The 21,241-nt window shown below is 49.9% G+C and overlaps 1 protein-coding gene and 1 long non-coding RNA gene across 5 annotated transcripts; one reads left to right on the plus strand and one right to left on the minus strand.

The window, feature by feature from the left end:
• Positions 1–3,446: 3,446 nt before the first annotated feature.
• LOC118885022 lies at positions 3,447–8,365 on the plus strand. Of its 3 annotated transcripts, none has more exons than XR_005017428.1 (5): positions 3,447–3,636; positions 3,801–3,938; positions 6,279–6,367; positions 7,049–7,189; positions 8,278–8,365. It is a non-coding gene; the product is annotated as an uncharacterized LOC118885022 (long non-coding RNA). The 3 variants fall into 3 exon arrangements; XR_005017429.1 differs by having other exon boundaries at positions 6,266–6,367; positions 8,275–8,351; XR_005017427.1 differs by having other exon boundaries at positions 8,275–8,351.
• CD22 (CD22 molecule) lies at positions 3,984–15,724 on the minus strand. 2 transcript variants are annotated; one of them, XM_036832755.1, is made up of 14 exons: positions 15,687–15,724; positions 13,533–13,588; positions 12,889–13,263; positions 11,669–11,962; positions 10,292–10,558; positions 9,893–10,156; positions 8,594–8,851; positions 8,129–8,389; positions 7,783–8,046; positions 6,255–6,351; positions 6,026–6,101; positions 5,710–5,834; positions 5,231–5,315; positions 3,984–4,921 (listed from the first exon to the last, which is right to left on the minus strand). In XM_036832755.1, exons 2-14 carry the CDS (start codon positions 13,564–13,566, stop codon positions 4,790–4,792), a joined length of 2,532 nt encoding a protein of 843 aa, XP_036688650.1. In that variant the 5' UTR covers positions 13,567–13,588; positions 15,687–15,724; the 3' UTR covers positions 3,984–4,789. The 2 variants fall into 2 exon arrangements, with proteins under 2 accessions (XP_036688650.1, XP_036688649.1); XM_036832754.1 differs by having other exon boundaries at positions 9,893–10,558.
• Between the last annotated feature and the right edge of the window lie 5,517 nt (positions 15,725–21,241).

A 21,241-nucleotide genomic window follows, 5' to 3' on the forward strand; every position in this document is an offset into this window, starting at 1 on the left:
GAGCCGGGATGGGCAGTGAGCCGGAAGGGAGAGAAGGGCGGGGAGGCAGGGCCATTAGCCTGAGGCACTCACAGCCTGGATGAGCAGCTAATGGGGCATCTCAGAAGGAGGTGAGGGTCCAAGATGATGCAAACACAGGAAGGGGAGAGGTTAGAAATGTGGACTTTTCCTGGGGGGAGTGAAGAGTGCGTAGCCAGCACCTTTTTTTTTTTTTTAATTTTTATTGAATATAGTTGCTTTACAATGTTGTGTTAGTTTCTGCTGTACGGCAAAGTGAATCAGCTATACGTATACATATATCCCCTCCTTTTTTGGATTTCCTTCCCATTTAGGTCACCACAGAGCACTGAGTAGCGTTCCCTGTGCCATACAGTAGGTTCTCATTAGTTATCTATTTTATACATAGCAGTGTATATATGTCAATCCCAATCTCCCAGTTCATCCCACCACCCCCTTCTCCCCTTGGTGTCCACACATGTGTTCTCTACGTCTGTGTCTCTATTTCTGCTTTGCAAATAGGTTCATCTTTACCATTTTTCTAGATTCCACATATATGCGTTAATATACGATATTTGTTTTTCTCTGTCTGCCTTACTTCACTGTGTATGACAGTCTCTAGGTCCATCCACGTCTCTGCAAATGGAACAATTTCGTTGCTTCTTATGGCTGAGTAATATTCCATGGTATACATGTACCCACATCTTCTTTATTCATTCCTCTGTTGATGGACACTTAGGTTGCTTCCATGTCCTGGCTATTGTAAATAGAGCTGCAATGAACATTGGGGAGCATGTATCTTTTGGAATTATCAGCACCTCTAAAGAGCAGGGTTGGTGGTACAACCAGAACGCACCTTTATTCCATCCCCACCCCTGCCAGCCCGTTCAAACTGACTCTGGCGGCTTAGTCTTCTCTACTCCTGGACGAGCTCGTGGGCAGGCCCAGGCTCACTCCCAGATAATAAAAAGGCCCTCTAGTCACCCATACCATCTCCACTTGGCATTTACTATGTGGGATAATGAGATCATCATTCCCAGTTAGAGCTTCTGCTCTCCCCCCACCTGCACAGGCCTTGGGTTCCTCCATCCTCCCTCTCCTTTCCCCTCTGACCTGATGACAGTGGTTTATGACCTTCCCTGTGTTGACAGGAGGGAGAGGAGGAGAGACCTGGAGCAAGCAAAGTGGAGTTCGGCGGCACTGAAGTGCCCGGGCTGTGGTCTCCACCCTGCCTCTCTCTGGGCTGCACAGACGTCAAAAGGGACTCCTCCCTGGGGCACTTGTAGGGACATCAGGTGGCGCGTGCCTCCAGCTGGTCGCTTAACTTTCCTCTCAGGCCCTGAGAACTTGGTCATTCACCACTCTGTTGGGGTCATCCTGCCCTTCTAGGGAGACCTCCTGAGATTTAAAGCGGCCCTAAGCTGTCTCTGTGATTCTCTCTCTCTGTCTCTGACCATGCGCGTGTCTATCTGTCTGTCTCACTCCTGCCTCAGGCTGACAGTACAGTCTCTCTGGACTTCAGCTTTCTTGGGTGTGTGTGTCAGTCACCAGGCTCCTATGTCCTCCCCAAAATCCAAGTCACCCAGAATAAGCTTCTCTGAGTGGTTCCCTGGAAGTGCTTCCCGCCAGGCTTCCAGAGCAGGCAGCCTGAGATTCTCAGCATATCCACTGCTCCCTCCAAAGAAATGATCTCATTTCCTTTTCATACCTCAGGAACCAAACTGATTCTTGGTCACCCCCCTTCTAAGTCCTACATGTGTCGTCCAGCACCTCCCTGGGAATGTAGAAGAACTTGTGACCTGTTGTTTAGTATTTTGTCTTTGGGAAACACTGAGAAACTGACAGAACTGAGGAAAAGTCAACAGGAGTGCCATTTCACCTCTTGTGACAAGCATTTGGTAGATGAGCAAAGTTGGGTGCAAAGGGAGACAGCGGGGGGCTTCCCTGGTGGCGCAGAGGTTAAGACTCCGCTTGCCAGTGCAGGGGACACGGGTTCGAGCCCTGGTCTGGGAAGATCCCACATGCCGCAGAGCAACTAAGCCCGTGCGCCACAACTACTGAGCCTGTTCTCTGGAGCCCGCGAGCCACAACTACTGAAGCCTGCACGCCTAAAGCCCGTGCTCCACAACAAGAGAAGCCACCGCAATGAGAAGCCCATGCACCGCAACGAAGAGTAGCCCCTGCTCGCCTCAACTAGAGAAAGCCTGCGCGCAGCAACAAAGACCCAACGCAGCCAAAAATAAATAAATAAATTTATAAAGGGAGACAGCGGGTCTTCAAGCTCTTCTCTGTTTGGCCCTCCCACCTGGCAGTTCAGGTGTCTGCCCCGTGTCCCCTGCTCCGAGGGCCTCCCTTGATCCCTGCATCCAAACGGGCCCCTCCCCTGCTCCAGCCCCTCTGCTTTCATCTTGCGTTGTGGTTTCTTCCAAGCACCCAAGACTCTGCAACATCAGATTTGCCGGCTCCTCCACTAGAATGTTGGTCAGTGAAGGCAACGCTTTCTGTGTGCTTTGTCCACTGCTTGTTGCATACATAGCAGGGGCTCAGTGAGTCAGAGGGATGGCCAATTGTCTAGGCTCCAAGAGGACGGTGCGGTCCGGGGCTGGGTCGGGGGCTGCCTGTGTTCTAGCCCCAGCGCTGCCCAGCCACCTGCTGTGCACACCTCAGCAGGGCCTGATGACAGCCGTATCTCTCGGGCAACTGGTCATGAAGTAGGCTGAAATCAGCAGTCAGGCTCAGGTCCAGGATGGGAAGTCACCCGCTGGTTGCCAAGGAGCCCGTGCCAGGCCTCATCAGGCTGGCGGCTGCCTTGAGGTCCTTCAGCTCCTAAAACCCTCTGGACGCCTAGACTAGAGACCCCCAAGATTAGGACCATGTTGTATCTTTTTTGTACCCCAACAACTGGCTCTGTGGTGGATGCAGTGGGAGGTGTTCAGTAGGTGTTTGCTGAATAAATGGTTGAATGATACTGGTCCCCAGACCCTTGCCCTCTCATTTCAACAGCTCTCGAAGCCTTCCCTTTCTCCAGAGAAGTGGATGGTGCTCACAACAAGTCAAACCAGGGAATTCCCTGGCGGTCCAGTGGTTAGGACTCGGCACTTTCACTGTCGGGGCCCGGGTGGAATCCCTGGTCAGGGAACTAAGATCCTGCAAGCCACGTGGCGTGGCCAGAAAAAAAAAAAAAAAAAGATGTCAAACCAGGGACAAAGTAGGTTGATGGGGCTATCAGTGCCCCACTCCTTGGGCATCCCAAGGACAACCTCTCAGAGAGCATCTGGATCGAGCAGATGGGAAAGTAGGGCAGCCAAGGAAGGCGGTGCCTTCAGAGCGCCCACCACAGGCCGGGAATTTGACTGTCATCTTGATGAATGATTAACCACAGGTTTCTGCCCTGAAGGAGAATGGGCCTTGGCCCCTTGGCAGAAGCAGGAGAACAGGTGGAGAGAGAACAGACGGAGAAGCGGAGGAGAAGCCGGAAGTGCCTCTCTGGCAAGTCGGCCAGGGAACATACTAGAGAGCTAGTGGGGGTCACGGGGGGAGGTAGAAAAGCTGAGAGGTTCCTCAAGGTAGCTGGCCTTCGAGAAGGCAGGCAGCTGTGGGCTGTGAAACGACGCAGCAGGGTCACTTTTGAGAAGTGCTGTGAGTAATGCGTTGGCTTCCCCTTTTTATGGTCTTCAAGAGATGCAAATCAGATGGGAATGTGGTTTTTAGGGACTTTTGGCTATTGCGTTAATCTTCTTATAACATGACATAAGGTTATACCTCACTTCCTTTCTCGAACCACCTGCATCTCCCTGTTACAGATGAAGAGACTGAGGCTCAGAGAAGCCGGTGAACTTTGCCCAAGATCATTCGGCTGGTTGAGCAGAAGAATCAAGACTCAGACTCTGTCTGTGACGCCAGCGGACTCTTGGCAACAAGACGATGGACCCTCCGATATGGTGATTTGCTCGTGAAGTCACCTTTCCCCTCTCCCCAAGCCCCAGCATGCCTGCCCCATCTCCCTGTCCCCACTCAGACTCTGCAGACTGGAAATCATGCACTGACTCTTTGCCGTGGCATCTGAGCCATGTTTATTGTGTAGCTCTGGGTCTGTTACACGTTTGCCCACATCAGTGTACGTCTCAGACCACGAGACCCCTGAGGAAAGGAGTCGCAGCAGCATAATCCTCCCGTGGAATGCCTCTTAGAGAAGAAACCAGCCCAGGGCAGTGCCTCTACCTCATTTTGTTTCCTCTTTCCCTGGGCTTTGCCCTGGGGTCAAAAATTAGGCATAAGATTAGTGAGTGCAGTTATCAGAGCAGGGGTGAGGTGTCAAAGGGATGGGGAGAGAGAGCAATACAAATAATGACCAGCTGATCCCCGCAGGGACACAGCCAGCTGGGGGGTGGGGTTTGGGAGTGGGTAGGTGGTGGCAGAGGGCTGGGAAGGGGCAGGGGGATTTGTACAGCTCAGGGTAGGTATTTAGATGAATTTCTGGGTGAGAAGGGGAGTGGGAAAGGACCAGGGACAGACCCTTTGGAGGGTCGGGGTTACCAGTGCTAAGAAGGAAGACTGTCTCTGGACCATGTACAAAGTTCTCTGCACCAACTGGGGTTGCAGTAACTGTGACCGTGCGTGTGTGCTCGTGTGTGTGTGTGTGTGTGTGTGTGTGCGTGCATGCGTGCGTGCGTGTGTGTGTGTGCGTGTGTGTGTGTGACTTCGCAGCTGAACAGCAGAGGCTGAGAAAGTTCCAGGACCACCCTGGCCCCTGCGGCCCCTGTGGCACCTCCACCTCAGCTGGTTTGGCTCATCAGTGCTTGAGGGTCACGTATTCCACTCCTTCCTGGGCCAGCGGCGGCTCCCCAGACCCAAAACGGACCAGCTCCGAGTAATGTATCCCCTCGTCTTCTAGGACCTCTGGAGTCACGTTCTCATAGTCGCCCTGAGAAAGCCACATGGTGGTGAGCGTGGCCTCGCGCTCACCAGCCTCCCACAGCCCGCTTCCCCTGTCCCTTCTCTCCTCGGCTCCACCTGGGGGTCCAAGAGCCCAAGCAGGAGTCCTCTTGTCTGGAAACTGGCTGCAGCCGGCCTCAGACTGGGAGGTGCCTGCCCTGGGTCTGACCTCACCAGGGTCTGGGCAGCCCTCCCCGCTGCCCAGCCTCTGCCAGCACTGAGCCCACCCAGGCTCTGGGACTCACAGCCGAGGCCAGGTCCCGTCACGTCCCCACCTTCCATAGCCCTGCCCTCTTACCACTTGACGCTTCTGCACCACAGAGTAAGTGACTGTGTCGTCCCTGTTTGGGGAAAGTCCCCGCGTCTCTGAGGTCCCTGCATCTCTGAGAGGGAAGGCAGAGAGCTGACCACAAATGAAGCCTTTTGCATGAAATCTGCTCCTTCTTCCAACTCCCCTAGACCCTAAGAACACCCCCAGCCTCTCAGCCCCTTTGTATCATGCCTAGTGCACACAGCAGGGGCTGATGTGTCAAATGAGTGTATGTATGTATGTATCGCAAAGTCCCAACCTTGGTGATAGAGACCAACTCTGGCTGTGCATGCTCCTGGTTTGCAGGAACAGATCCAATTCCCGAGACCGTTACCAGGGGGGTTGTTATGGAGCAGGAATGAGGAGATGAAGTACGGGCCTGGCACAGAGAGGGCAGGCGAGACACGAGCTCTTCCCCCCACATCCCTCCCAGGGTGCAGGTGTCACCCCCCTGGCGCCCTCAGTACCCAGGTCTCGGTGCATCAGTCTCGCCACGAGGAAAGCGCAAGGCAGCGTAGCTGACGGCATCTTCCATCACTGGATTGTAGCACCCCAGGGAGTGGGGGCCTTCAGCCTGGGGGATCCTTCGAGCCTGAGAGGAAGACAAGGTTTCGGCCCTTACCACTCCTCTCCCGGCCCTAGCTCCCCCGCCCCTCGTACTCTTTATCACCCTTCTCTACTTTGTTTCTTTTTTTTTTTTTATTTGACACATAGTTGATTTTCTACTTTGTTTCTTTCTTGACTTGAAGCTCTGCCCTGCATTTCATCTTTCTCCCATCCTACCTTTACATTCCTCACAAAGAAGCTCTGTCCGCTGGAACCTTCCTGAAGCCCCTGCTGTCTCTGAGTCCTCTTCCAGCTGAGAAATAAAGCCCCGCTCAGGGAGGATGAAGGGCCTGGGAAGAGGACCCTGTGGACACGGCATGCTGGGGGCTGCAGGATTGAGTAACCGGGGTCGTTCCCTGGGATGGGCGGAGGGGGAGCAAAGGTGGTGGGCATGGGAGGAACTCACTTCCGCTGAAGCTTGACTCCCCAGGTTGCCAGGAGGAAGATGGCCAGGCAGAGCCCCACTCCCAAGGCCACTCGCCTGCTGATGGTGGCTGAGCTATCTGATAGAGAAAGGAGGTACGTCAGTGGATGTCACTGCCTCAGTCGGGTAGCAGGCCAGCTCTGCCCTGTGATCTTTGCCTGGGAGGCATCCTTGGCTTCTCTCTGCATAGCCTCGGTCCTCCTTGCCCGCGGGACGTCTCCTCCTTGCCCAGGGGGTGTGGTGCATAGTAAGAGGGAGACGCCAGCCCTGCCCTCTGGACGTCTCATTAGGAGGGAAGGGCAGCTCTTTCTCAAGAGGAGCTCCTGCTGTGTGACAGACTCGGGCACACACAGAACACGTAACCCTCATAAGCGGTACCGCCTCTTCTGTGGGCAGCTTGGCCATGCTTAAAATCACTTGTCCTTTGAGCCAGTCAGTCCGTGCAGGAACCTAGCCTACAATTCTCTTCGCAGGTGTGCCCAGAGCAGGAGACTGCACCCAGCCTTGAGGAGGGCAGTGGGCACATAGTTACTCGACATCCGTACACGGGACCGCAGTGCACCCTCAGCAAAAGAGTCAGGTCTCCAGGGTGCCTGCAGAGGGGAGACCCAGGGAACGTGTTTTTATACAATGTGTAACTGTTCCAAATGACCCCCTCGGGCTGGCTCCCTTTAACACCAGCTTTGCCAGTGACAATCCTCTAAATTTAAAGCCATGGCTCCAATCATTAACCTGAAAAAAGCACGATAAATAAATATTTTCCCCTGTGTTTCCAGACTCTTCAGACACCCTGTATATGCACAGATAGAGAACAATCTCCAAGTGCTGTTATTACATGGAAGAAAGGGAAGTTCAGGGCAACGGGTGAGCTCTCCCACAAAAGAAGGATATATGGACATAAATAACAAAGTTATTATGTAAGTAACAAAGAAGTAACATAAGTAACAAAGAAGGGTGTATGGACATAAATCCCTACAGGCCTATGGGTGCACGTACAGAAAAGTCTCTGTGAGGGGCCATATCCAGCTGCCAACAGCGAAAGCCTCAAGGAAGGGAGGGGGTAGAGTTCTCAGGGAGCAAGAAAGGAGAGGTATCCGTCCTTCCACTACTTACCCTTTCATGCTGTTTTAGTTTTTTACCATGTACTTGTATTGTCTTTAAAAAAAAAAAAAAACCACTAAAATCTCAAAAGGTAGAAACAAGCAGCCTATCAAGGGTGAGACAGAGAGAGAGGCAGAGAGAGGGCGCTAGGAGGAGCTCAGGATGGCTGGAAGGTAGGGGCAGCCTGAATCCTCCTGGGGCGGCGAGAGACTGAGCGGGGAGGAGGGAAGACGGGGGAGCTGTGTGTGGAGCAGGGGCGCCTCTGAGCTCACAGGCTGCCCACTCCCCACGCTCCGTGCACTCGCTTGACAGGAGGGTGGGGCAGGGAAGGAGCACGAGCGGGCAGGAGGTCTGGAATGCACGCTGCAGGAGTGGCCAGGGCCAGAGAAGAAGAGGGAAGGGCCCTTACAGTAGACAGTGAGGGTGGTGGGCGGCGACCGGCCCCGGCCCAGCCTGTTGGTCCCCTGGCACCAATAGGCGCCTGAGTGCTGCAGCGTCACAGGGTCCAATCTCAGCATCTGATCATAATGGCGGAGGTCTCGGTTATTCCAGTCAAACCATGTGTAGTGGGAGGTGGGAGGGTTGGCGTCGCTCTCGCACGTCAGGACTGCCTTCTTCCCCTCCACCAGTCTGTCTTTCGGGCTGATGGACACACGCAGGCTCCTGGGTGCATCTGTAAGTAGAAGCGAAGTCAGGATCCAGGTAGCCAGTCACCCGTCCGTCTCCGCTCTCAGCCTCTGGCTCCAGCCACTCACACAGCACTTGGAGAACCCAGGCCTTAGACGAGTTCTGTCCTATGGAATTGTTGACCAAGCAGTGGTAAGTTCCAGCATCTTCTGGAGAGATGGCGTCAAAGCTCAGTTTCTTTCCTTCCTCCAGAAGGATTCCATTTTTCTTCCAGAAGAAGCGGACATCCGTGGGGCGGCTACTTAAGAAGTCACATTGGAGGAGAACCGGGTTCCCAGAGCGAATCTCATTGTGGGGAGTGACCTGGACGCTGACATCTTTGGGGGCATCTGGAGAGCAAGGACCTCAGGCTGACCTCTTGGGTCTCTTCCCCTCTTCCTGTTCCCAAGAATTCCTCTCCCCTTGGCCCTGAGGCCTGACTCTCATCCCTCAATTCTCTGTGAGGACTGTGGTTCAGGCTTCGGTCTCCTCACCCTTAGAGCCCCGCACCCCAACTGGGCCACCCCCCAGCTCCCCCGGCCCAGGGCACTCACACTGGACATCCAGGTTGACAGGGGGAGACCACAAACACCACTGGTTACAGGCTGCGCATTTGACTGGCCCTGTGTCCCAGGCAACTTTTCGAATCGTCAGCCCAGCAGGTAATAGCCGGTCCTGGAAGCCTAGGTGATTCCATTCATATCGGGTAACTCGGGGATTACTGGAATTGTAGGTACAGGACAGGATCACGCTGTCTCCTTCTCGAATCGGTGTGCGGTTTTGAATCACTGTGATTACCTCCTTGGGGGGATCTGGAAGGAAACCAGAGAGATGTGTGAAGAAAAGTCAGCCGCCCATAAGACCTGTTCCTTCCTGCTTCCTCTTCGCCCTTCCTGTGCCATGCATTCACGAAGTTCCTCTATTAGCCGAGGGAAGGCTTGTGCTTCCCTCTTGCCTCTGAGGACAGAAACCCTGCCCTGGCCATTTGGCCTGGTTGTGGTTTGAGACGGGATGGTGCAGTGGTTAAGAGCACAGCTCTGGGCGGAGTACGTGTGGTGCCGTGCGAGGCAGGAGCCACTGTTTGTGGGTCTCTGCACAGGTCTGGGGCGCGGAGCCGGGTCACTACAGTAAGGGCGTTAATTTAAAAAAGAAAAAGAAGAACGTAGCTCTGGATCCAGACTGCCGGATCCTGCCCCTTGGAGTTGTGTGACCATGGGCTGCAGGCCTCAGTTGACTCATCTGTCAAATGGGGTCCCGTGAGTAGCTAACCTTGTGGAATCATTGGAGGATGCGGTGAGAGGATGCTGTTAGAGCCCTGTGGCGTGTGGTAAACACACAATACACGTTGCTGCTGCTGTTACCACACACCCGGTGTCTAGGTTTCAGGATGTGGGCATCCGCATCAGAGTATCTGGCCCCGACTATGACATCCCAGGGTCCAAGGATCAAACCTAGGGATTCTCTTTGTCCTGGGCTCCCCTCAGTGCCAAGACTCACTGTGTTAAACAGGCTCTGACAACCAAGAGGTAATGAAGCATTTGGCCCCAGTTCTCCTCGAAAACGTCAGGACCCCTGCAGGGACTCAGCCACTGCCGAGTGACGCCAAGTCTCCGCGTCCCTCATGGGACCCTGGCATCTTGCCATTCATTCAAGTCAACAAGCATCTACTGCGCACCTCCCACGAGCCAGGCCCTGTCTGGTACTAAGGACACAGCTGTGAACACAACACCCGCCCCAAGAAGCTTATCTGCCAGGAGCCCCTGGTTTGTGCTTGCTGGCCCTTCGCGGACTCGTCTGCCTTCCTCCCGCCCCCAGAGCCATCTCCTCCCTCCAGCAGCTCTGCGACCACTCACACTGGACTTCCAAGTCAGCCCCCTGGCCAGCTTCTCCAGGACCAAGACTATTTTCCGCCAAGCAGGAGTACTCCCCAGCGTGCCTGAGGAGGACCTCTGAGATCTGGAAGGTCCTGTCCGTCTTTCCAGGCATTTTTAGCCCATTGTAGTACCAGGTGTAATTTGTTGGAGGAGGATTGGCCAGCGATATACAAGTCAGCTCTACTTTATTTCCTTCCTTAGCTGGCGAGGAGAAGATCTGAACGCTGGAAGGTTCCGGAGCATCTGGAAGAAGAGGCCGAGGCCGGGGGGGTTGGGGGTGGTGGTGAGCAGAGGCTTCCGGGGCTCCCCTCCCGTGGGCCTGGAAGGCGCCCCTGCTGACCCCCGGCCTGGCCCCTCCCCAGCTCCCAGCAGGCTCACAGTGTACTTGGAGGTCCACTGCTTCCGACTTTTCTGAGCCCACATCGTTGTGGGCCTTGCACTGGTACTGCCCACTCATCTTCCTGGTCACCTGGGGCAGAGTGAGCGTGGGCGTCTCCTCCCCCAGCAGCGGGGCCCCGTCCCTGAGCCAGGACACACCCTGGTGCCGTGGGTTGCTGCTGACAATCTGGCACGTCATGGTCACAGACTCTCCCTCCGTTACAGTGGCTTCTGTGGGACTGACCTGGATCTTCAACTTTGGCGCGTCTGGAGGAGCAGAGGGGCAGTGAGGGAGGGGATAGGGAATTCTCAGAGGGTGCGAAGTGCTGACAAGTTGCGGGGCTTTTACTCTGATAAAGCAGCGGCCTATACAGAGCGGGCGAGGGTGCGTAGCCACTCACTGTCACCCTTGTCAACAAGGGTGGGCTGGTCCAAGCGCCAGGTGACTGACCGTCACAGCCTCCCAACTCGGTTCTCTGCTCGCCACACCCCAGACCCTGAAGGTCTGGTCTCCACCAGCAGCCAGGAGCATTCCCAGGACTGTCCATCAGACCTTGTCACTCTCCTGCTTGAAACCGTTCAGTGGATTCCACACTTAGAGAAAAATCCAAAACCCTCACTGCCGCCCATGAGATCTAGTGTCCCGGTCCCTCTCGGCCTTCCTTTCCTACCACTGGGCCCCTTGGACGCAGTGCCAAGCTTGCTGGCGCCTTGCTCTGAGGCAGACACACCAAGTTCCTGCCTCAAGGCCTTGGACTTGCCCTTCCCTCTCCCTGGAATTGTCTTCTCACAGAGACATGCCTGCCTCAGGCCCTCCCTTCACCCAAGTCTCAGCTCAAGTTCAGCCTCCATCCCTCACTCCCTCTGTCCTAGCCCTGCTTTATTTTTTCGTAATACACTTAGCACCACCTACACACGCGTCCTCTATTTCCCTTTTCACCTATCTACTCTTCGTCTCCCTGACTGCAACGCTAGTTCCACGTGGGCAAGAACTTTGCTCACTGCTCTATCCCCGGCAGCCGTAGTAAGGCCTAGTAGGTCCACAACAAATATTTATTGAATGAATGAGGCACAAAAAAATGGTGTGAAAAAATTCTTCACCCTGCCCCCCCCCAGGGGAACAAAAAAACCTTAACCAGGTGATCAGGTCATGGTTTGAGGATAGATTATTTTATTCTGAATCAGGTGTCCCCTGAAACACTGGAGCTGACGATGGGAACGGTGGAGGAGGGGCCGCGGCTCTGCCTGGACCATTCCCAACAGCGCGTGCCCACAGACCCATCACGCTCCCTTCTGTGTGGGCCCCTGTTACCCTCTGCGGGGGTGAAGGGATGACCGGCCCCCCGGCCCCCCCACAGAAGCACTGGGGAGACTCACGCTTCACATCCAGCCACACCGTTTCCTCAGAGAGTAACTGCTGCTCCGTGGGGTCCCAGAGCTGGCAGGTCAGGTTCTTGCCATGGTGAGTCCACTGCGGCTGGAACGTGAGAGTGCTCTGGGTGGAGACAGTCTTGGTGGACAGGCAGGTGGAGGTGACCGCAGGCTCCTCCAGGGACCACTGCAAATGAACCTGGTACTCAAAGCAGGCGAAATTCAGCAAGCAGGTGACAGTGACATCACGGAGCTCCCGGATTTCTGGAGGGAGCTCAATGCGGGGTGGAGGAGCCGTCTCTGCAAAAGAGCAGGGGCCACGCTGGAGGCCTGGGAGCCTGGACCAGCTTTAGATGCCCTGCCCCAAGTAACCCATCAGGAATCCCTGGCCTGGCCCGTCCACGTCTCTGCGGGCCTGCCTTTCTCTGCTCGGCCGAAACACCCTCTGAAAGGTCTTGTGAAAGCTGATCCTCCTTAGAAACTGTGTTTTATGTTTTATAGTTACTTCATTCACACCCCCCTGGTGTTTGCTTTCTAAATGTTTTCCAGGCCACTCCCCCCGCACTCCTCAGTGGATTTTACGCGTTTAGTTCAACAGGCTTAGCTTGGAGGACAAACCTGCATCTGTCCAAAGGCCTCAGTGTCGGAGACCTCCCACCCAGCACTCCTGGAGGGGACTCCTTTCGCGGAGAGGCCTGTGCGCAGCCAGCCCCTGCTCCCCCCGAGGCTGGGCCGCCCTCAGATTGCAGCGTCTGGAGCTTCGTCTCTCACCCCAAACACAGGGCTGCTTAGAACCAGCCACCGAACACACAGGCCGTGGAATGGAGCGAGCACACTCCCTGGGGTGGAGGCCCCAGACCTGTGTTTGGTTCACACCCTATCCGTGTGTCGTGTAGCCACGAAGGCCTAATTAGAATTAACCCCCCACATTAATACATTGGGAGATTTCACTTGAAAATTCAGCTCTCCATCTCCGGAAAAACCAGGCAACCTGGAAGCCAGATTCTAGAATGGGCAGAGGCTGAGTGGCAGGGGAGATGCTCAAGGAGGGAGGCGTGCCCATGCTCCAGTTTGCCACGGGCGCCACTGTTTTGTGGCACCCCCGTCGCTCACTGGCATCCCCGTCTGGCCTCTGCAGGCAACCTGGTTTGTGAGCTGTCCCAGGAGTCAGGTGTTCCCCACCTTCCTCATTGCCGAGACAAAGGAACCCATCCTCAGGGCCTTACCAGAGATGTTGAGGCCTATGGGTTCCATCCATTTGTCCTCCTTAGACGTCATCCTCAGCCCCAGCTGACCGCTGTCATTGACTTTCACGGGATTGATGAGGAGGGTGCAGTTGTATCTGTTGTTTCCCAGGAATCGTACCCTTCCCTGACGAGGAGGAAAATCCCTGATTTTTAGGTTCTTATAGAGGATGGTCCCACTGTAGCTCTTGGTGGAGTTGTCGTACTTATAATTGTGGTACACAGTCAGGTTATCTATGGAGTGCCTGTTTACGATACTGTAGCGGCAGGGAATCCAGACGCAGGCTCCATCCCAGGCATAGAGGGTCTTGGGATGTTCAAACGTCCAGGAGGTTGAGTCAGAGAAAGCCAAGTATTCTGGAACCCACCAGAGTGAACAGAAAGCATTACTGAAGGACACTGAGAGCATTCTAAAGAATTTCCTCTGAAGAGACGGGGGGGAGAGGCAGATACACAAAGAGAGAAATACACACACACACACACACACACACACACACACACACATATACATTGAGTGTCCCCACCCTGCCCCACATTTACTCTTCTCTGCCCCCATCTTTCCTCCTCCTCCTCCAGCTCCCACAGTCATCCCAGACCCAAGTATCCGCCTAGGCCACCATCCTTACCGAGAAGCAGAAGCAAGGGACCGAGGAGATGCATGGTGCTGTGTCTAGGCGGGAGCCTGGGCCAGGAAGAGTTTGTCTTTAAGCCATCTGGTCACTTACATCTTCCAGACAGCTTTTCTTGCTCACCCACTGAGCTCCAATCCCTTCTCCCTGATTCCGAGAAGACCGTGTCTGGTTGCATGGCAGGATATGGAATTCTGGAAGCTCACAGGGTCTTTTTCTGGATATGCTGTGCCTCTCCCATCAGCCCGAGAACCATGTAAGGCTAGCCTCTCTCTTCCCAGCACTCCTTCCTTTCTTCCATCCATCCATCCAAAATTTTATAAACTTGCTGCCCAGCTCTCAGGCTTTGAGCGGCACCAAACTACTGAGCACCTCGAATGCCAGGCCCTAGGTGACCTGGAGCTTACCTGGGGTCAACTAGCGAAGGGTTTCACATAGGGGAGAGACATGGCCAAAACTTGATTTTAAAGACCGGGAAAAAAATAACTCTGAAACCAATCATTAAGTATGATGCCAGGAGAGCATTTAGAAGGGTCTGAAAGGACTTAGGAGAATGTGGTCCAAGGGTCCCACTCAGATGCCCCCATGGGCTGGTTAGGAAACAAATCAACCAGGTGGGGACACGTCTTGAGTAAAGGCCATGACTATCTCAGTTCCAGTCAAGTGGGAACGTGGGCTCAGCACTGCCTGATCTTCTACTGTTTTAAAAGAAGTAAGAAGCCAGAGTTTCATGTGAAATGACCTGCTTTGAAAAAAACAAACAAACACGGTGCTGGTCAAACAAAACCTGTCTGTGGGCTAGAGGTAGTCCAAGGGCTGCCGGTGTGCAACCACTGCCCATCTCTATGTGTGGGCGCACGTGCGGTGAGCTGGACCGCCACCTCACTGGACTTTTACATAGAGTTACATTTACATAGAGTTAAATTTAAGTCCCAATTTACATGGTCGTGCCCTGAATGCCTGTCTCTGGGGAGCCAGCAGGACGTGCCAACAGAGTGTGTCTCCTGTCTCAGCACAGACCTGCGTCTCTCCCACCCGCCCAGCCAACAGTTCCCACACATCGGCGTCCCCTCCCCAAGCCCCTCCGGCTGGCTGTTTATCTCCTCCGGCTGCGCGGCTTACGCTAAAGGACCGTTGGGTGTCCAGGACCGGTGTGGGGAAAGCTAGGCCGCTGGCCGAAAGTAGGAAGGGGGTCTGTCCCCAGGCATGGCGGCCGTGCTGGTCTGGCCTGGGCATGGATTAGGGCAGACTCTCCACGCAGAGCTCATATAGCCCTGCGGGTGCTAATAGCGTTACGCAGAAAAAAGTCCTCAAGGTCACATCCGTTTGAGAGAAGCTGGATTTAAAGAAGTGAAATAGGAGTCTTCAGTGCAGGCCTTTTCAAACCCTTTAACCAGCTGTGTGTGCATCATGCATCTCCCAGCATGGGGGCTAGAGTAGAGTACACGACCCATACTTCTTCAGCCATGGGAACTATTTTACGTTTTCCATGAGAAACTTGGCAGGGTTGCAGGGTCAGTGTTCTGAGGGATGCACTTTGGGCTCTGTTTGGGTTTCCACAAGGGCTATGGCCAGGGCCAGGTTCCATTCCCCGTGGCAAAGACTAGCCTCCAGTAGCTGGGCCAGGGTACCCCCTCTGCCAGCAGCCACCAGTCACACCCTCACTGGGGACCAGCTGGAGAACGCCAGGACTAGTGGAAGAGGGGTGCTTCTCAGAGCAGGGCTGCATGCTTACCCCTCGGAGCTCAAGAGGTCTCTGGAGCGCAAGAGGTGGGCCCCAGGCCTGCGCTTGGAAGGCGGCTGAGGCAGGATGGGGCATGGAACGCTGGGAACAGTCGGCATTGGGCACAAAGGCTCTGGACCCTTGGTCTGCTCAACATGGGCCTGTTTAGAGCCTTGCAGAACCTCAGAGCCGGCCTCCTTGATTCCATTCTTCCCTCCTGGGTACCCAGTGATGCCTCCTGCTCTCAGAAGACTTGCCAGGCCTGGCAAGGGACATGCTCAAAGACCGGGGACTCCTACCTGTTGTCACACAGGCAAGAGAAAGGGAGGGGAGTCCCACTGTGCTCCCAGCCCCTAGAATTGTGCCTGGCACATGGCAGCGGCTCCCTACTTGCTTGTCGAATGCAAAAGAGAACAAAAATGTTTTACCTGATTCCTCATGTGTCTTCTGTCTTCAGGGACCGTGGCAGCATCTAAGAGTGAAAGGGGAAGCACAGCAAAGTCGCCAGTGACTGATTTTCACTCTTCTTGGCCACACCCCCCAGCTCTCTTTGTCAGCAAAGCCACTTCTGGGTATTTATCTGAAGGAAACAAAACACTAACTGGAAAAGATATCTGCACCCCAATGTTCCCTGCAAACATGCAAGCAACTTAAGTGTTCATTGATGGATGAGTGGATAAAGAAAGTGTATACAAAAGAATATTACTTAATAACCAAGAGATCACTGAAGAAATCAAAGAGGAAATTAAAAAATACCTAGAAACAAATGACAATGAAAACACGGTGACCCAAAACCTATGGGATGCAGCAAAAGCAGTTCTAAGACGGAAGTTTATAGCAATACAATTCCACCTTAAGAAACAAGAAACATCTCAAATAAACAACCTAACCTTACACCTAAAGCAATTAGAGAAAGAAGAACACAAAAACCCCAAAGTTAGCAGAAGGAAAGAAATCATAAAGATCAGATCAGAAATAAATGAAAAAGAAATGAAGAAACAATAGCAAAGATCAATAAAACTAAAAGCTGGTTCTTTGAGAAGATAAACAAAATTGATAAACCATTAGCCAGACTCATCAAGAAAAAAAAGGGAGAAGACTCAAATCAATAGAATTAGAAATGAAAGAGGAGAAGTAACAGCTGACACTGCAGAAATACAGAGGATCATGAGAGATTACTACAAGCAACTATATGCCAATAAAATGGACAACCTGGAAGAAACGGACAAATTCTTAGAAAAGCACAACCTTCCGTGACTGAACCAGGGAGAAATAGAAAATATAAACAGGCCAATCACAAGCACTGAAATTGAAACTGTGATTAAAAATCTTCCAACAAACAAAAGTCCAGGACCAGATGGCTTCCCAGGCGAATTCTATCAAACATTTAGAGAAGAGCTAACGCCTATCCTCCTCAAACTCTTCCAAAATATAGCAGAGGGAGGAACACTCCCAAACTCATTCTACGAGGCCACCATCACCCTGATACCAAAACCAAGCGAAGATGTCACAAAGAAAGAAAACTACAGGCCAATATCACTGATGAACATAGATGCAAAATTCCTCAGCAAAATACTAGCAACAGAATCCAACAGCACATTAAAAGGATCATACACCATGATCAAGTGGGATTTATCCCAGGAATGCAAGGATTCTTCAATATATGCAAATCAATCAATGTGATACACCATATTAACAAACTGAAGAATAAAAACCATATGATCATCTCAATAGATGCAGAAAAAGCTTTTGACAAAATTCAACACCCATTTATGAGAAAAACCCTCCAGAAAGTAGGCATAGAGGGAATTTATCTCAACATAATAGAGGCCATATATGACAAACCCACAGCCAACATCGTCCTCAATGGTGAAAAACTGAAACCATTTCCACTAAGATCAGGAACAAGACAAGGTTGCCCACTCTCACCACTATTATTCAACATTGTTTTGGAAGTTTTAGCCACAGCAATCAGAGAAGACAAAGAAATAAAAGGAATCCAAATCGGAAAAGAAGAAGTAAAGCTGTCACTCTTTGCAGATGACATGATACTATACATAGAGAATCCTAAAGATGCTGCCAGAAAACTACTAGAACTAATCAATGAATTTGGTAAAGTAGCAGGATACAAAATTAATGCACAGAAATCTCTTGCATTCCTATACACTAATGATGAAAAATCTGAAAGAGAAATTAAGGAAGCACTCCCATTTACCATTGCAACAAAAAGAATAAAATACCTAGGATTAAACCTATCTAAGGAAACAAAAGACCTGTATGCAGAAAACTATAAGACACTGATGAAAGAAATTAAAGATGATACAAACAGATGGAGAGATATACCATGTTCTTGGATTGGAAGAATCAACATTGTGAAAATGATTATACTACCCAAAGCAATCTACAGATTCAATGCAATCCCTATCAAGCTACCACTGGCATTTTTCACAGAAATAGAACAAAAAATTTCACAATTTGCATGGAAACACAAAAGACCCCGAATAGCCAAAGCAATCTTGAGAAAGAAAAACAGAGCTGGAGGAATCAGGCTCCCTGACTTCAGACTGTACTACAAAGCTACAGTAATCAAGACAGTATGGTACTGGCACAAAAACAGAAATATAGATCAATGGAACAGGATAGAAAGCCCAGAGATAAACCCACACACATATGGTCACCTTATATTTGATAAAGGAGGCAAGAATATACAATGGAGAAAAGACAGTCTCTTCAATAAGTGGTGCTGGGAAAACTGGACAGCTACATGTAAAAATGAAATTAGAACAGTCTGTAACACTATACACAAAAATAAACTCAAAATGGATTAAAGACCTAAATGTAAGGCCAGACACTATCAAACTCTTAGAGGAAAACATAGGCAGAACACTCTATGACATAAATCACAGCAAGATCCTTTTTGACCCACCTCCTAGAGAAATGGAAATAAAAACAAAAATAAACAAATGGGACCTAATGAAACTTAAAAGCTTTTGCACAGCAAAGGAAACCGTCAACAAGACGAAAAGACAACCCTCAGAATGGGAGAAAATATTTGCAAATGAAGCAACTGACAAAGGATTAATCTCCAAAATTTACAAGCAGCTCATGCAGCTCAATATCAAAAAAACAAACAACCCAATCCAAAAATGGGCAGAAGACCTAAATAGACATTTCTCCAAAGAATATATACAGATTCCCAACAAACACATGAAAGGATTCACAACATCACTAATCATTAGAGAAATGCAAATCAAAACTACAATGAGGTATCACCTCACACCCTCACACTGGTCAGAATGGCCATCATCAAAAAATCTACAAACAATAAATGCTGGAGAGGGTGTGGAGAAAAGGGAACCCTCTTGCACTGTCGGTGGGAATGTAAATTGATACAGGCCACTATGGAGAACAGTATGGAGGTTCCTTTAAAAACTAAAAATAGAACTACCATATGACCCAGCAATCCCAGTACTGGGCATATACCTTGAGAAAACCATAATTCAAAAAGAGTCACGTACCAAAATGTTCATTGCAGCTCTATTTACAATAGCCAGGACATGGAAGCAACCTAAGTGTCCATCGACAGATGAATGGATAAAGAAGATATGGTACATGTATACAATGGACTATTACTCAGCCATAAAAAGAAACAAAATTGAGTTATTTGTAGTGAGGTGGATGGACCTAGAGTCTGTCATACAGAGTGAAGTAAGTCAGAAAGAGAAAAACAAATACCGTATGCTAACACATATATATGGAATCTAAAAAAGAAAAAAAAAAGAAAAAAAAATGATTATGAAGAACCTAGGGTCAGGACGGGAATAAAGTCGCAGACCTACTAGAGAATGGACTTGAGGACACAGGGAGGGGGAAGGGTAAGCTGGGACAAAGTGAGAGAGTGTCATGGACATATATACACTACCAAACGTAAAATACATAGCTAGTGGGAAGCAGCCACATAGCACAGGGAGATGAGCTCAGTGCTTTGTGACCACCTAGAGGGGTGGGATAAGGAGGGTGGGAGGGAGGGAGACGCAAGAGGGAAGAGATATGGGGATATATGTATATGTATAGCTGATTCACTTTGTTATAAAACAGAAACTAACACACCATTGTAAAGCAATTATACTCCAATAAAGATGTTAAAAAAAAAAAGAATATTATTCAGCCATAAAAGGATATCTTGCCGTTTGCTACCACATGCATGGGACTGGAGGGAACTATGCTAAATGAAATAAGTCAGACAGAGAAAGACAAATACCATATGATCTCACTTACATGTAGAATCTTTTTAAAAAATGAAAATTGACTCATAGATACAAAGAACAGATTGGTGGTTGCCAGAGGCAGGGAGCGTGGGGTGGGTAAAAGGGGTGAAGGTGGGCAAAATGTGCAAAATTCTGGTTATAAAATAAATAAATCCTAGGGACGTAATGCACAGCATGGCGACTATAGTTACTAATACTGTACTGTATATTTGACAGTTGCTAAGGGAGTAGATCTTAAAAGTTCTCATCACAAGAAAAATTAATTCTGTAACTATGTATGGTGATGGATGTTAACTAGACTTATTGTGGGGGTCGTTTTGCACTAAATACAAATACCAAATCATTATACACCTGAAACTAATATAAAGTTATATGTTGATTATACCTCAGTTTTAAAAAGAAAGTAGGAGTGGCTATAATAATAGATAAAGTGGATTTCAGAACAAAGAAAATGACCAAAGCCAGAGAGGGATATGTTATAATAAGGAAAGGGTCCATCCATCAAGAAGACATAGCAATCTAAATGTGTAAGTACCAAACAGCAGACCTACAAAATGTGTGAGGCAAAATCCAACAGAAGTGAAAGAAGAAACAGACAAATCCACAATTACAGTTGGAAAATTCAACACCCACCCTCAACAACTGATAGAACAACTAGACAGAAAAGCAGCAAGGATATATAAGAACTCAACGACACCATCAACCAACAATATCTAACTGACATTCATAGAACACTCCACCCCAAAACAACATAATACACATTCTTTTCAGACATCCACAGAACATATACCAAGATAAACCAAATTTAGGGCCATAAAACAAGCCTCAAAAATTTGGAAATAATTGAAATCACATAGAATATATTCTCTAACTACAATGGAATCAAACTAGAAATCAATAACAGAAACATCTTCAAACACTTGAAAACCAAACGGCACACTTCTAAATAACCTATGGGTCAAAGGGGAAATCTCAAGGGAAATTTAATAATACGTTGAACTGAAAGAACATGAAAATAGAACTTATCAAATCTGGGGGGACACAACTAAAATACAAGGGGGAAATTTATAGCACTGAATGCTTACATTAAAAAAAGTAAGTCATGGGAGTTCCCTGGCAGCCCAGTGGTTAGGACTCGGTGATTTCACTGCCGAGGGTCCCAGTTAAATCCCTGGTTGGGGAAATAAGGTCGTGCAAGCCAAAAAAAAAAAAGTGAGTCTCAAGTCAATAATATAAGATTCCATCTCTAGAAACTAGACAAATAAGAACAAAACAAACCCAAAGCAGGCATAAGGAAGGAAATAATAAATATAAAGGCAGAAATCAATGAAACTGAAAACAGAAAAATAATAGAGGAAATAAAATACCTGGTTCACTGAAAAGATCAATAAAATTGACAAATCTTTAGCAAGACTGACAAATAAAAAAAGAGAAATTGCTAATATCAAGAGTGAAACAGAGGATATCAGTACATATCCTGCAGACATCAAAAAGATAATAAGGGATACTATGAAAAACTCTATACACGTAAATTTGGCCACTTAGATTAAATAGATCAATTCCTCAAAAAGTACAAACTACCACAACTCAATCAATATGAATCAGATAATTTGACTAGCCTTATAACTACTAAGGTAATTTAAAACGTGAAAAAGAAATGTTCAGGCCAATATGGTTTTTACTGGAGAATTCTACCCAACATTTAAAGAAGAATT

This window comes from Balaenoptera musculus, chromosome 19 (genome assembly GCF_009873245.2).
Source record: "Balaenoptera musculus isolate JJ_BM4_2016_0621 chromosome 19, mBalMus1.pri.v3, whole genome shotgun sequence".
Classification (NCBI taxonomy): Eukaryota; Metazoa; Chordata; class Mammalia; order Artiodactyla; family Balaenopteridae; genus Balaenoptera; species Balaenoptera musculus.